The 12811-nt window shown below is 56.2% G+C and overlaps 1 protein-coding gene across 1 annotated transcript in view; it reads right to left on the bottom strand.

Annotated features, from left to right (window-relative positions):
• The window catches only part of LOC102431659 (gamma-aminobutyric acid receptor subunit alpha-5), a 14637-nt gene extending 2246 nt beyond the window's left edge, over window positions 1-12391 (bottom strand). Inside the window, exons 1-6 of the mRNA XM_006106859.3 lie at window positions 12318-12391; window positions 7410-7528; window positions 6568-6635; window positions 6221-6441; window positions 2211-2293; window positions 1539-1685 (exon numbers count right to left, since the gene is read on the bottom strand). Of these exons, the coding sequence (XP_006106921.1) occupies window positions 1539-1685; window positions 2211-2293; window positions 6221-6441; window positions 6568-6635; window positions 7410-7528; window positions 12318-12391 (712 nt within the window). The remainder of the gene's footprint in view (window positions 1-1538; window positions 1686-2210; window positions 2294-6220; window positions 6442-6567; window positions 6636-7409; window positions 7529-12317) is intronic.
• Window positions 12392-12811: the final 420 nt, after the last annotated feature.

The following is a 12811-nucleotide window of genomic DNA, read 5'->3' as shown; positions in this document are numbered from 1 at the left end:
TGGAGCCCACAGCCGAGCCTGTGTCCTGACCGGGAATCGAACCCTGACCTCCTGGTTCCTACGTCCACGCTCAACCACTGAGCCACCCCGGCCAGGCTGCGTGTGGTCATTTTATAAATCCTGTGACCCCCAGCCTCTGAGGCGCCTGCCCTTCCCGGGGAGATCGGATTTCTGTCTTTCTAATCCCCGGCCCATCTGTGCCCCTCCACCCGCCCCCTGGCCGCTGCCGCTGCTGCCAGCGGGACTGAGGGTTTGGCCTCTTAGAACCGGGCACATCCCAGAGCCCTGTGGTGGGTGGAGGGGTCAGGGAGGCTCCGAGGAACTGGGGGTGCCCCCCCACGGGCTCCGTGCCTGCCCTGGGGCCTGTCCCTCACCCCCGTCTGCCCCGAGTTGGGGGCACTTCCTCGGCGATGCCCCCGATGCCCCCGGGCCTGCTCTGGCTCTGCCTGGCCCTGTGGGAGGCCCGCGGGGGACCTCCCATTCATCCCGGAGAATGAGGCGGCGCTGACGGTGAACTGGTGAGGAGCCGGGGCTGGGGGAGGGTGTGGCCGCGTCTCCGTGGCCCCTGGGTTTGCATGACCCCCTCCCCAACGGGAAAGGTGCTTTGAGTCCTGCAGGCAGAGCCGAGTGGATCTGAGGTTACGAGGTCTTCCTTCGGCCGAATCGTAGGGAGTGGGTGGTGTGGCCGAGGAGCCCGGATGAATTGGACGAGGGGAGGGGGTCCGACTTAGGGGGCCCCTCGATTGAGGGGGTCTGCCGGCCATGTGGGCGGAGCTGGGGCTTTGAGGCCCATGAACAGCATGGCTTGGAGCTTGCTGTCGACATGCAAAGCCTGGGAGCTCAGATGGGCGAGCTGAGGGGGGCCCTGTGAGCCTTTTGTCACAGCGTCGAGGCCACAGGGGGGCAGCGGGGGATGGTCAGCTCTGCCCCTTACCAGCCCGTGTGGCTCAGTGGTTGAGTGCTGACCTAGGACCCAGGAGGTCAGGGTTCGATTCCCGGTCGGGGGGCCGGGGGCGTGCAGGAGGCAGCCGAGCCAGGCTTCTCTCTCATGGACGTTTCTCGCTCCCTCTCCCTTCCTCTCTCTGGGGCCTGGAGCTCGGGCCTTCATCGGGGCTCTCTCCGTCCCGTTACCCTTTTCTCCTCGGCTGCCCGAGGCTCCCTGGAGCCCTGCCCTGCTCACAGCCACTCCCCGTGGCCCCGGCCGCCAGAGCTGGGCCTGTGGGACCAGGAGGCGTCCGGAGACGCCCCGTGCAGCCCGAGGGAAGGGAGGCACCTCGCGCCTGGGGACACCTGCCCCGTTTTGTGTCAGGTGACATGTCAGGGGCGCTGCACCTGTAGGGCTCAGCCCCAGCTGCCGGTAGGGCCTGGGCTGTCCACTCGCGCTTCCCAAAATTCGAGCCCGGGTCCATCCTCGGTGAATGCCTGGTCTCCGCCTGCCACCAGGGCTGCCGACCGACCGCTGTGTCCCCCCCAACCCCCCCCACCCCACCCACGGCTGAGGGGAGAGTGCGGCGTCCGGCCCGCCCGCCGGGACTCACCTACGGTGGTGGAGCAGTTGGCCGAGTGTGTCTCGAACCCTGTCAGGTAGTACTGGTTCAGCCGGGAGCCGTCCTCAGCCACATCCAGCCCGTGGGTGGCGTTCGTTTCGAGCCACACGTAGGCGATTTCCTCGTTGGTGTAGGCGTCTGGGGTGGGGGGAGACAAGGAGAGCGGCATAAACGGGGTGTCACCTGACACCGGGCCGTCCGAAGGAGCCAGAGAGACCGTAGGAAGCCCGAGTCCAGCCCAGCCCGTCTGCTCTCCTGATGGCCGGCTGAGCATCCGTTTCGTGGGAGGGGGGCCTGGGAGGGCTCTCCCGGTGTCTGTGCCTGGACGGTGTGCTGACCTGGGAGCGGGTCTGCCCAGCAGGGGTCCCTGTGTGTGTGTGGGGGGGTCGCTGGGGGTGAGCAGGCTGGCCCTGTGCCCTGCAGGCTCAGTTTGCTGGGCGCCAGGCCTCCAAGCCTCTCTCCCCACTGCGAGGGGGGGTGCTGGTGAGCGATCGTCCGCATTTGTCCACAAGGACCCAGCGCAGTGATGGCGATCGGACGAAACGTGTTTGACAGCGGGAAGCGACACAGGCCTGTCACTCACAACCCACCCCCTTTAGGACCCCTGTCCCCGTCCCTTTCTCTCTGAAATCCATAAAAACACATGGGAAAAGGAGCACTCACAGCTTCCGAACTGCAGGGAGCACGTGTGCTCGTCCATGGGGAAGTCGTAGAGCTGCATGGGGCAGTCGGCAGAGATGGTCAGGCTGCAACAGAAGAGGGAGAGTCAGGGGTCGCCGGCCCCCTGCGCGCCCCCCGCCCTGGGGATCCAGCGAAGTCGGACTGGAGGACGGGTGCTTGCCTACCTCATTGTCTCAGATGGAGAGACTCCTCTATAGACCAAACGCTTCTGGCTACACATGGATAATGCATTTCAAATACTGCCCCAGCGTAAGATGTGCAGAACATGCCTATGATGCCCTTCACGCAAGTTAACGATTATACTGCGCACCTGTATGGGACTGTCTGCTTCTTAGGCTAGAACTCAGGCCGCGCTCAGCCAATTCCCGCGCAAACACGGTCCTTTGCTGCCCTCCTGTGGCCGTTTGGAGGAATAACACTTTGTGTCTCTGTCCGCGTTATACGCACATACACACACTAGGACCCAGTTAAAAACGTCTAGTTATGTGCGGATAATTTACTCCAAATGTTACCCAAACACGTGTAACACGTAGACAATTCCCTTCAAGTAAGTGACTGATTCTACTGGACACCTGCGTGGGACTACACTGCAGAGGTTCTCAACCTTCCTAAGGCCGCGACCCTTTCATACAGTTCCTCCTGTTGTGGGGACCCCCGACCATAAAATTATTTTCGTGGCTGCTTCGTAACTGTCATTTTGCTACTGTGATGAATCGTCATGTAAATATCTGATATGCAGGATGTATTTTCATTGTTACAAATGGAACATCATTAAAGCATAGTGATTAATCACAAAAACAATATGTAATTATATATGTGTTTTCCGATGGACTTAGGTGACCCCTGTGAAAGGTTCGTTCGACCCCAAAGGGGTCGCGACCCACAGGTTGAGAACCACTGGACTACAGACTATTATACCAGAACTTAATACCTGCTGTCCGCGGAGTCCTGCGCATAAATGATCCTCTGCTGCCCTCCTGTGGCCATTTTGGAGAATTGCACATTTACCAGCTTTCCCATTGAGAAACATAGACTGTACTGATTAGAATGAATTAAAAAACAACAAACCCCTGGCTGGTTTGGTTCAGTGGATAGAACGTCTGCCTGCGGACTGAAGGGTCCCGGGTTCGATTCTGGTCAAGGGCACATGCCTGGGTTGTGGGTTCGTATGGGGGCGTGCAGGAGGCAGCTGATCAACGACTCTCTCATCATTGATGTTTCTATCTCTCTCCCCCTTGACCTTTCCCTCTGAAATCAATTTCTAAGTTTTTAAAAGAAGGGCCATCCCTAGCCAGTTTGGCTCAGTGGATAGAGCATCAACCCGTGTCCCGGGTTCGATTCCCATCAAGGGCATGTGCCTTGCTTGCAGGCTCCTCCCTCGCCCAACCTTGGTCAGTGCTCCTATAGGAGGCAACCAATCGATGTGTTTCTCTCACATGGATGTTTCTCTCTGTCTCTCCCTCTCTCTTCCATTCTCTCTAAAAATCAATGGAAAAATATCCTCAGGTGAGGATTAACAAAACAAACAAACAAACACAGGAAGAAAGCAAGATTTACCGAATATATCTCTCGGTGCCATATTTACCCAGACACTGGTGTGTGCATGTATGGAGATGAATATAGATACAGAAAAAGATAAAGATATAGATGCTCATACGTGTGTATACTCACAAATGTACTAGTTCCTAGTTAAAAACTTCTAGTTATATATGGACGATTAATTTCAAATACTACCCCAGAATAAAACGTGTAGAATGCCCTTCAAGCAAGTTACTGATTATATTGGACACCTATATGGAGCTATCTGCTCATCACGCTAGAACTTAAAGGACGCGCTCAGCCAATTCCTGCGCAAACATGATCCTCTGCTGCCCTCCTGTGGCCGTTTTAAGGAATAGCACTTTGTGTCTCTGTCCGCGGTGCTGAAACCCCGGTCAGAAATCCCTGGTTCTGCTTCCAAACCAGGCGGAGCCAGGTCCGACGGGAGGACAGATGTTTGCCTGCCTCGTTGTCTCTGATAGAGAGACTTCCCTCCCACCCAGGACTCAGGACACTCACGGGCACTGACCCCAGAGCTTCCCCTTCGGAGGGGGTGGAGGAAAGGGGGGATCCGGTCACCGCCTCCCAGCTCGCCTGCTCCCCAAGGAAAACGTCTCCTATTTGGCATGTCCCCTCAGGCACGTGGTCGCCCCCTACTACCCGGGGTTTTTATGGCAGTGAAACTGAAACTGCCATGCGATCAGCACCAGAAATTCCAGCTAGAAAACCACACAGAATGGGCAGTGCTGGGTTCTGCACCTCTCCCCTGCCCAGCCCTGCAAAGGAGGCCCGGGGCACTGCTGGGCAGGGTGCCCTTTAACCGTGTTCCAGCCCCCCTGCCTAATATATCTGTTGGTGCCGTGTTTTTTTTTTTTTTTTAAGATAACAAACTATGAATTCATTTTATTATAATTTTTTTTTGGTTAATCCTCACCCGAGGATATTTTCCCATTGATTTAGAGAGAATGGACGAGAGAGGGAAAGAGAGAGAAATAGCGATGTGAGAGAAACACATCCATTGGTTGCCTCCTGCAAGTGCCCCGACCAGGGCCTGGGCCGGGGAGGAGCCTGCAACCGAGGTATGTTCCTTCGACCGGAATCGAACCTGGGACCCTTTGGTCTGCAGGCCGATGCTCTACCCACTGAGCAATACCGGCTAGGGATGTCGGTGCTGTTTTTAACTAGACACTGGTGTGCAAATGTCTGGCAATAAATACAGGTAAAGATATACTTGCTTGTGTGTGTATAGGCTCATGCACTCCCAGTGCCTACTTACAAACTTCCGGTGGCATACGGATAATTTATTTTAGATCCTACGCAGGAATAAAACATGTACAACATATATGCACTGTCCTTCAAGTAAGTGACTCATTATACGGCACACGACTACGGATCCATAAACTTCTTACAGGAGACTTGGAAGGAGGCTATCAGCACATCAGCGCGCAAAAATGACCCTCTGCTGCCCTCCTGTGGCCATTCTGGGGAACAACACCTTGTGCCTCTGTCCATGGTGCTGACGTCCCAGCTAAAGCCCCGTAAACACGACCAAAAATTCTACCCCCCCACCCCCCCAAAACCCCCTACAAAACCAGCTACAGGGATGAAGGACCGGGCCCAGGTTCTACCCAGGCAGTGCCCGGAGCCTCCTCTGTCTAGACCAGTGGTTCCCAGCGTGGGGCACACGCCCCACAGGGGGGCAGTTTGAGTTTTAAGGGGGGCAATTCGAGAATAAGTTATTAGCCATGGATGTTTTGCATTTCTTATGGTTCTAGGGGCCTCATGGACCGTCTAAAATATCTATATAGTGACATATTTATGCATCTCAGTTCTGTATTATGTTTGGAATCTTTATTTGCTATTTTTTCCTATCCCGTCACATTATTATTATTATTTAAACAATTCCTTAGCGATTTCTTCCTCAGTCCGTCCACTGTCCTTTCGTTCTTTTTTTTTCTCTCTCTCTCTCTTTCATGGACGCCATGTTCTTTGGAAGCTCGTTTAGACCAAGTTCGTGGCCTTTGAGGCTTCCTCCACGTGAACGGGAGCTCACTTTGTGAATAATAAGAATTCTATGTCGGGGGAGGGGGCATCAGGATGGTAGAGAGGCTTAGGTGGGGCGTGGCCAAGGCACGGTTGGGAACCACTGCTCTAAGGTGACCCTGTCCCCCCATTGCCCCTCTGCCCTGTGCCCCGGCCCCCTGCCCACCCCACGCTGCACCCCGTATCCCTCCTCTGTGATGTCTCCACCCCCATCCTGCGCTGCCCCTGATAAGCCCCCGTTATAATTCCTGCTGCACCTGCACTGCCCCCTTGCCCTCCTCTTGTGATCCCTCCCTGAGGACCCTGCACGCTCCACCCCGGCCCCACATCCCCCTCCCCGCACCCTCCCGTGGTGCCAGGCCCGCAGCTGCCCCCGCAGGACGGACGGAAGGACGGACGGACGGGCTCACCGCATGGTGTAGAGCAGGGTCCCGTCCGACTCCAGGCGCAGCAGCTTGTTGGGCGTGGTCGTGTTGTGCACGACGGACTTCTTGCTGTTGTGGAAGTAGGTGTCCGGGGTCCAGATCTTGCCGGCCATCAGGTTGTTGAGCGACAGGCTATGTATGGGCCCCTTGAACTGCAGCCGCTCGTCATTCCAGCTTTGGCGGAAGAAGACGTCGATGGTGTATTCCTACGGCAGAGCCGGGGGGTGGGGGAGAGAGGGGGGACACGGGTGAGGTCACAGCTCGGGGAGCCCCCTCCCCAGATCTTTGTGTTTATCCCCTGGGACCTGGCGGGGGGCGCGCCCCGCACCTACCATCTGCGTGTCGGACACCGGGCCGATGCTGGTCACCAAGATGTCGGTGTTCACCACGGTGGTCCACTCTGAAACAGACGCAGGTGCCTGAGCGACCGCCCCCAGGGGTCCAGTCCTCCGTCCAGCCCAGGGCGCCCCACCTCGCTTGGCCACGCCCCCTGAGCATCTCTACCATCCTGATGCCCGCCCTCCCCCACGCCCTCCCCACACGGAATTCTTCTTATCCACAAAGTGAGCTCCCGTTCACGTGGAGGAAGCCTCAGAGGCCGTGAACTCGGTCTAAACAAGCTGCCAAAGAACATGGCGTCCACGAGAGAGAAAAGCAAAAGGACTAAAGGACAGCGGACGGACTGAGGAAGGACTCACTAGGAATTGTTAAATAATAATAATGTGAAGGGAGATGAAAAAATAGCAAATAAAGTTCCAAACATATAACAGAGAACCGAGAGGCATAAACACGTCACCATACATATGTACAGACTGTCTATGGCAGGGATGGCGAACCTATGACACGCGTGTCAGAGGGGACACGCGAACTCATTTTTTTGGTTGATTTTTCTTGGTTCAATGGCATTTAAATCTATAAAATAAATATCAAAGATATAAGTCTTTGTTTTACTATGGTTGCAAAGATCAAAAAATTTCTACCAGAGTTAAGTTAGGGATTTTCAAAATGCTGACACGCCGAGCTCAAAAGGCTCGCCATCACTGGCCTATGGGGCCCCTAGAACCTTAAGAAATGCAAAACATTCACGGTGAATGACACGTTCTCGAGCTGCCCCCCTTAAACACCAAACGGCCCCCCCGTGGGCGTGTGCCCCGCGCTGGGAACCCGCGCTCACCTCCGAACCCGGGCCGCAGCCTCTTGTCGTAGCCCTCCAGGAGCCCGTCCAGGATGCGGGTGTACATGGTGATGTTGTCTTCGGGCTCCTCTTCGGGGCCGGGCGGCTTCTGCAGAAAGCTTTGGGAACAGAGACACAAACGGGTTCCGGCTCCTGCTCAGGATTTCTTTCTTTCTTCTTTTTTTAAAAATTATTTTTACTGCCCGGCCGGTGTGGCTCAGTGGCTGAGCCTTGATCTAGGAACCAGGAGGTCACGGCTCAATTCCCGGGTCGGGGCACATGCCCCGGTTGCGGGCTCGATCCCCAGTGTGGAGTGGGTAGGGGGCAGCCGATCCACGATTCTCTCTCCTCATGGATGTTTGTCTCTCTCTCTCACATCAATTGTGTTTCTCTCCCTCGCTCGCTGTCTGTCCCTCCCTCCCTTCCCCTCTCTGAAAAGCAATGGAGAAAGTACCCTCAGGTGAGGATCACCAACACTTTAAGAGGAGCTTTCCCGGCTGAGAGCCAGCTGTGGGCCCCAAGGAGTCAGCCCTCGGCAGCTGGGGGGACAGCGGAACCCCGGAACCTCCTAAGGGCTGGCCGCGGGGTCCCGGCTCTGCGGGCTCTACTTTCTCTGGGAGGATTGGCCGAGAGCTGACAGCAGCGGCAGCGTCCGGGACGGGTGCTGGGCGGAACCCATGTGCGCCTGCCTGCTCCTCCCGGTCCTGGACGCGGGCCCCTGTCACCTGTTGCCTCTGAACAGATCAATTCCCTTCCGATCGAGGAGGGTGGCAGTTCTGTGGGTCTCCCTGCCACACCCCCGTTGGGATGCGACCGCGTGAAGCTCTAAGAAGCTAACGTTCAGTCCCGTTGGTGCGGGGCCCACCGACGCAGCTTTCTCCTCGGCGACTCACCTTGTCAGAGCACTAAGTGCGCCCGGCTGGGGGTTGAGGGCGGACCCAGGAGGCAAGAGGCACCCTTTCGATTCCCAGTTGGGGCACATAGAGGAATCAACCAATAAGTGGGAAAGCAAGTCGATGTTTCTCTCTTTCCTCCCTCCCTCCCTCCCTCCCCCGCCTTTCTCTCTCTCTCTCAAATCAATAAATTAAAAAGAAAAGGAGCCCTAGCTGGTTTGGCTCAGTAGATAGCACGTTGACCCACGGACTGAAGGGTCCTGGGTTTGATTCCGGTCAACGGCACCTGCCTAGTGGTGAGTCATTCCCTGCCCTGGTCAAGGTAAGTTTGGGAGGCAATCAATGGATGTCTCTCTCTCTCTCTCTCTATCTATCTATCATCTATATCTATCTATTTATCTATCTATCCATCTATCTATCATCTATCTATCATCTATCTATCTATCTATCTATCTATCATCTATCTATCTATCTATCTATCTATCCATCTATCTATTTATCTATCTATCATCTATCTCTCTCTCTATCTATCTATCTATCATCTATCTATCTATCTATCTATCTATCTATCATCTATCTCTCTATCTATCATCTATCTATCCATCTATCTATCTATCATCTCCCTCTCCCTTCCACTCTCTCTCTAAAAAAAATCAATGGTAAAATATCCTCGGGTGAGGATTAACAACAAATTACAAGCAGCGTGTCACAGGCATGGAGAGGAAGGCCCCTCCCCGGTCGCAGAAAGCAGAGCGTGTGCCCCCAGCAGGGCCAGGGATCGAACCTGCCACCCAGGCACCTGCCCTTGACCAGGAATCAGACCCACGGCCTCTGGGAGTGAGGGCCGGCGCCCTAACCACTGAGCGGCACCGGCCAGGGCTTATGACAGTGTTTTTAAAGGGGGCACGTTCAGCCGTGATGTCCTCGTTTCTGGGGGAAGGAATAAACAACAAACCACATCTGTTGAGCCTCGTCCTACCAGGAACGGAGCCGCGGACACAATTAGGGACGCGTTTCTCGGCGATGTTCTCTCTGCCTCCGCGGCCGGCCATGTCTGATGTACATAATTGGGATCGATAACGGCCATGGCGGCCCCGGGTTCGCGCTCACTTACTCGGGGGACGTGGCCGGACTGGCTGTAAGCAGCGGCTGATCTGTCTCCCTAAGTGGCATTTCTGGCTGCGCCCTCCCCCCCCCCCCCGAGTATTTAATTACTTCTGAGAAATGTACCTCCGGTCGACTCGTTTGTTACTTTAAACTCATTAGGTGAGCACCTGGAAAGGGCACGGGTTTGCGAGCTCTGTCCTCAGAGTGTCCATGGCACACCTCGCGAGCCCACCGTGTTCAACAACACGATGTAAGAGGGCCCTGGCCGGTGTGGCTCAGTGGACAGAGCGTCGGCCTGTGGACGGAAGGGTCCCGGGTTCGATTCCCCAGCGAGGGCACGTACCCCTGCTGCAGGCTCCATCGCTGGTCCGAGCTGGGGCACGTGCAGGAGGCAGACAATCGAGGGCTCTCTCTCTCTCTCTCTCTCTCTCTCTCTCTCTCTCTTTCTCTTTCCTCCCTCCCCTCCCATCTCTCTGATAATTAAGGGGAAAATATCCCCCAGTGAGGATTAAAAGCAAACAAACCATTCCCTGGCCGTTGTTTTGTTGACCCACAAATGAATGGCCAACTGCTCTTCCAGATACAATGTCGTGCGGCCGACCCTTCAGGACTGACCCTTCCCCTTCCCCATGGCCCCTCAGACAATTCCTCGTATCAGCCTCCCCTGTCCTCACCCCCAGGTCTAGTAACACCCCCAGGGCGGCTGGCTGTACTAGTGCCCCTCCCTTCCTCCACCCCTCCCTCCCTCCCCCACTCCCAGGCCTCCACTCAGCCTTTCCTCGGCCTGCGCCCAAGTACCCTCCACCTGCCTGTGCCGTGGGATCTGCCAGGAGCCCCACTCGGAGACGGGGGAGCCGAGGGTCAGGTGGGTTAAGTGAACCTTTTGATGCCTCGGCCAGTGTAGCAGCAGGGACCCAGCGGCCCTGCTAGCCCCCTCTCTCCACGGAGCGCCCAGGAGCCCCCCCCCCAAATCCTCGCCAGGGCCCCTGAGACAGACATCCCCCGACTCTGTTGTTGTAAAGACTGAGAATGAAGTGCTCCTGGGTTTCATTTGTCACGGCTTTGCCCTTCGGCTCTGAAAGCCACGGCGCAATGACTACAACTACAATAGGGTTTCCAGTGAATGGCCGGGGCCCCGGTCCCTCCTCTGCGGTATTGTGCTGCCCGGTACACGGCCTGTGTGTGTGTTTCTATGTTTTTGTTAACCCTCAACCAAGGATATTTTTCCATCGATTTTTTTTAGAGAGAGAGGGAAATGTCGATGTGAGAGAGACATGTTGATTGGCCGCCTCCCGCACGTGCCCGGACCAGGGCTGGGAACGAACCTGCAGCCCAGGTGCGTGGCCCCTTCACTGGGACTCGAACCCAAGACCCTTTGGTGCTCAGGCCCATGTTCTAACCACTGAGATATTCTTTTTTTAAATTGTTATTATTGATTTCAGAGAGGAAGGGAGAGGGAGAGAGAAACATCCATGATGAGAGAGAATCATGGATTGGCTGCCTCCTGCACGGCCCCCAGTGGGGACTGAGCCCACAACCCGGGCATGTGCCCTGACCGGGAATCGAACTGTGACCTCCTGGTTCCTAGGTCAATGCTCAGCCACTGAGCTGCCACGCCAACCAGGGCAACAAAACTATTCCTACCTCCCTTTCGAGGAATAAGCAAGTGAGAGGAGCCGTATCAAAGACAAGACGTCTACAGGGGCTTTTGTGCCCAGAGGTGAAGACGTCTCTTTGGTGGGGGCTGAAGGACCCCCGCCCCCCGCCCAGGCTCAGGGGTGTGAAACCCGGCTCCCTGCTTTGCTAGATGCCCCTCCCTGGACAGGACAGGCTCCGGCGCCGAAAACATGGCGAGGACGGGATGTGAAACTCCACTTACCACGGCCGTCTGAGCCCGAGGTGTTCATTGTGGGGAAATGTATGACAGCGGATGAGAAACTGAATTGGAGATGAGCAAGCAGTCGTGCCTTTTCATAACAGCCACCCATGTGTAAATCATACATTTCAACGAGTTTATAATAACAAAGCATTAGGCTCGGGGAGAAAAATCATCGCGCCAAATTGAAGGTGAAGTAGGATCCCTGTTGCATACATAAATATGCATAAAAATATGCAGAGAAGCAAGAGGGGAGAAAACACACGAAAATAGGAAGGATGCTGGCTGCTGGGTGGTGGGATTAAGGATATCCTGCCCCCCCCCGCCCCGTTTTTATACATTAGTCTGTGGCTCACGCGTTCATGTGCGTGTGCACACGCAGGAGGTATTGTTTCCGGATGGGCGGTCGCTCTGACCTCTCCCTGCAGGGTATTAAGGATCCCGAACCCCGGGTTCTCTCGGGAAACGGGAGGGCAATGTACCGCCGTTCCGTGGAAGCTTCCAGAAACCAACAGCCACCACTCCGTGGCGCGGATGACCTCAGGAAGCCACCAAATTAGAGGAGAAAGAAAGCATTGTCGCTGCTAATGGCTGCGGCCCTGGGCCCATTACCTCCCATTTCAGACCCGCATGCACCGGGGACCGTAATAGCTGCCTCCGTCGCTGCAGAGGGCAGATGCACCATCGTCCGCTCCGCCGACTCTCAACAGCGAGACGCATGGATGTGCGTGTCCCTGACATCGCGCCACACGGGTGCCGTCTGTCAGCAAACAACCTAACGACCCTATGTGTCCACGGGGAGACGTGTACGTGGGGTGCGTTTTCACTTACACACACATGTTCCCTGGGAAACACGGGAGGACACCATGGTGGCCAGCTGGGGTGGGGATGGGCAAGGAGGCTTTTGTGTGTTTACCGCCAACCGGAGGGTGCGGGCGGCGAAGGGGGCGAGCAGCCGCCACTGGGCCGCGTCTCTGAAAGGCGCGGGCGCCCCCAGAACCCCTGGAGGGGGGAGCACAGAGCAGCACTTACCCGCGGCGGAAGTCCAAGTTCAGGAACAGGTAGAAGACCAGCAGGGTCTTGAGCATGGGCATCTTAAGGGCCATCTTGGCGGACGGAGGGCCGCAGCGCCCACCGCAGCCTCAAGCTGGGAGGGACAAAGAGAGGACACCCCATAAACACCCACGTTTCCTGCTCCCGCTCCTGGAATCAGCTCCTGCCCCTAACACACACGACTGACCCAGAGGGCAGCCGGCTCACGTTGGGCATCAAGAGAAACGCCAGTCTGGCCTCGTGTCCATTGACAGCGCGGCAGCCTCCTCCCCCCAGCCTCAGCTTCCCGCGTCTCTAGGACTTTGTGTTACCTCTTTAGCGTGTTACCAGCTGCCCCCCGCTCTCCGTCCGTCCTCAGTGCTGGACGGGATGGAGCTGGTTTGTGCTGTGCGAGCCTCGTGGGGTGATGATTACCCTTTTTTAATAAGGGCAGCGGAAGACGTCTGTTGCCACCAGGTGGGGAGAGAGAGTCT

This window comes from Myotis lucifugus, unplaced genomic scaffold (assembly GCF_000147115.1).
Source record: "Myotis lucifugus unplaced genomic scaffold, Myoluc2.0 scaffold_928, whole genome shotgun sequence".
NCBI classification, from domain to species: domain Eukaryota; kingdom Metazoa; phylum Chordata; class Mammalia; order Chiroptera; family Vespertilionidae; genus Myotis; species Myotis lucifugus.
The sequence above is the reverse complement of the archived record's forward strand: the minus strand, read 5'-3'. Positions and strand labels throughout refer to the sequence as shown.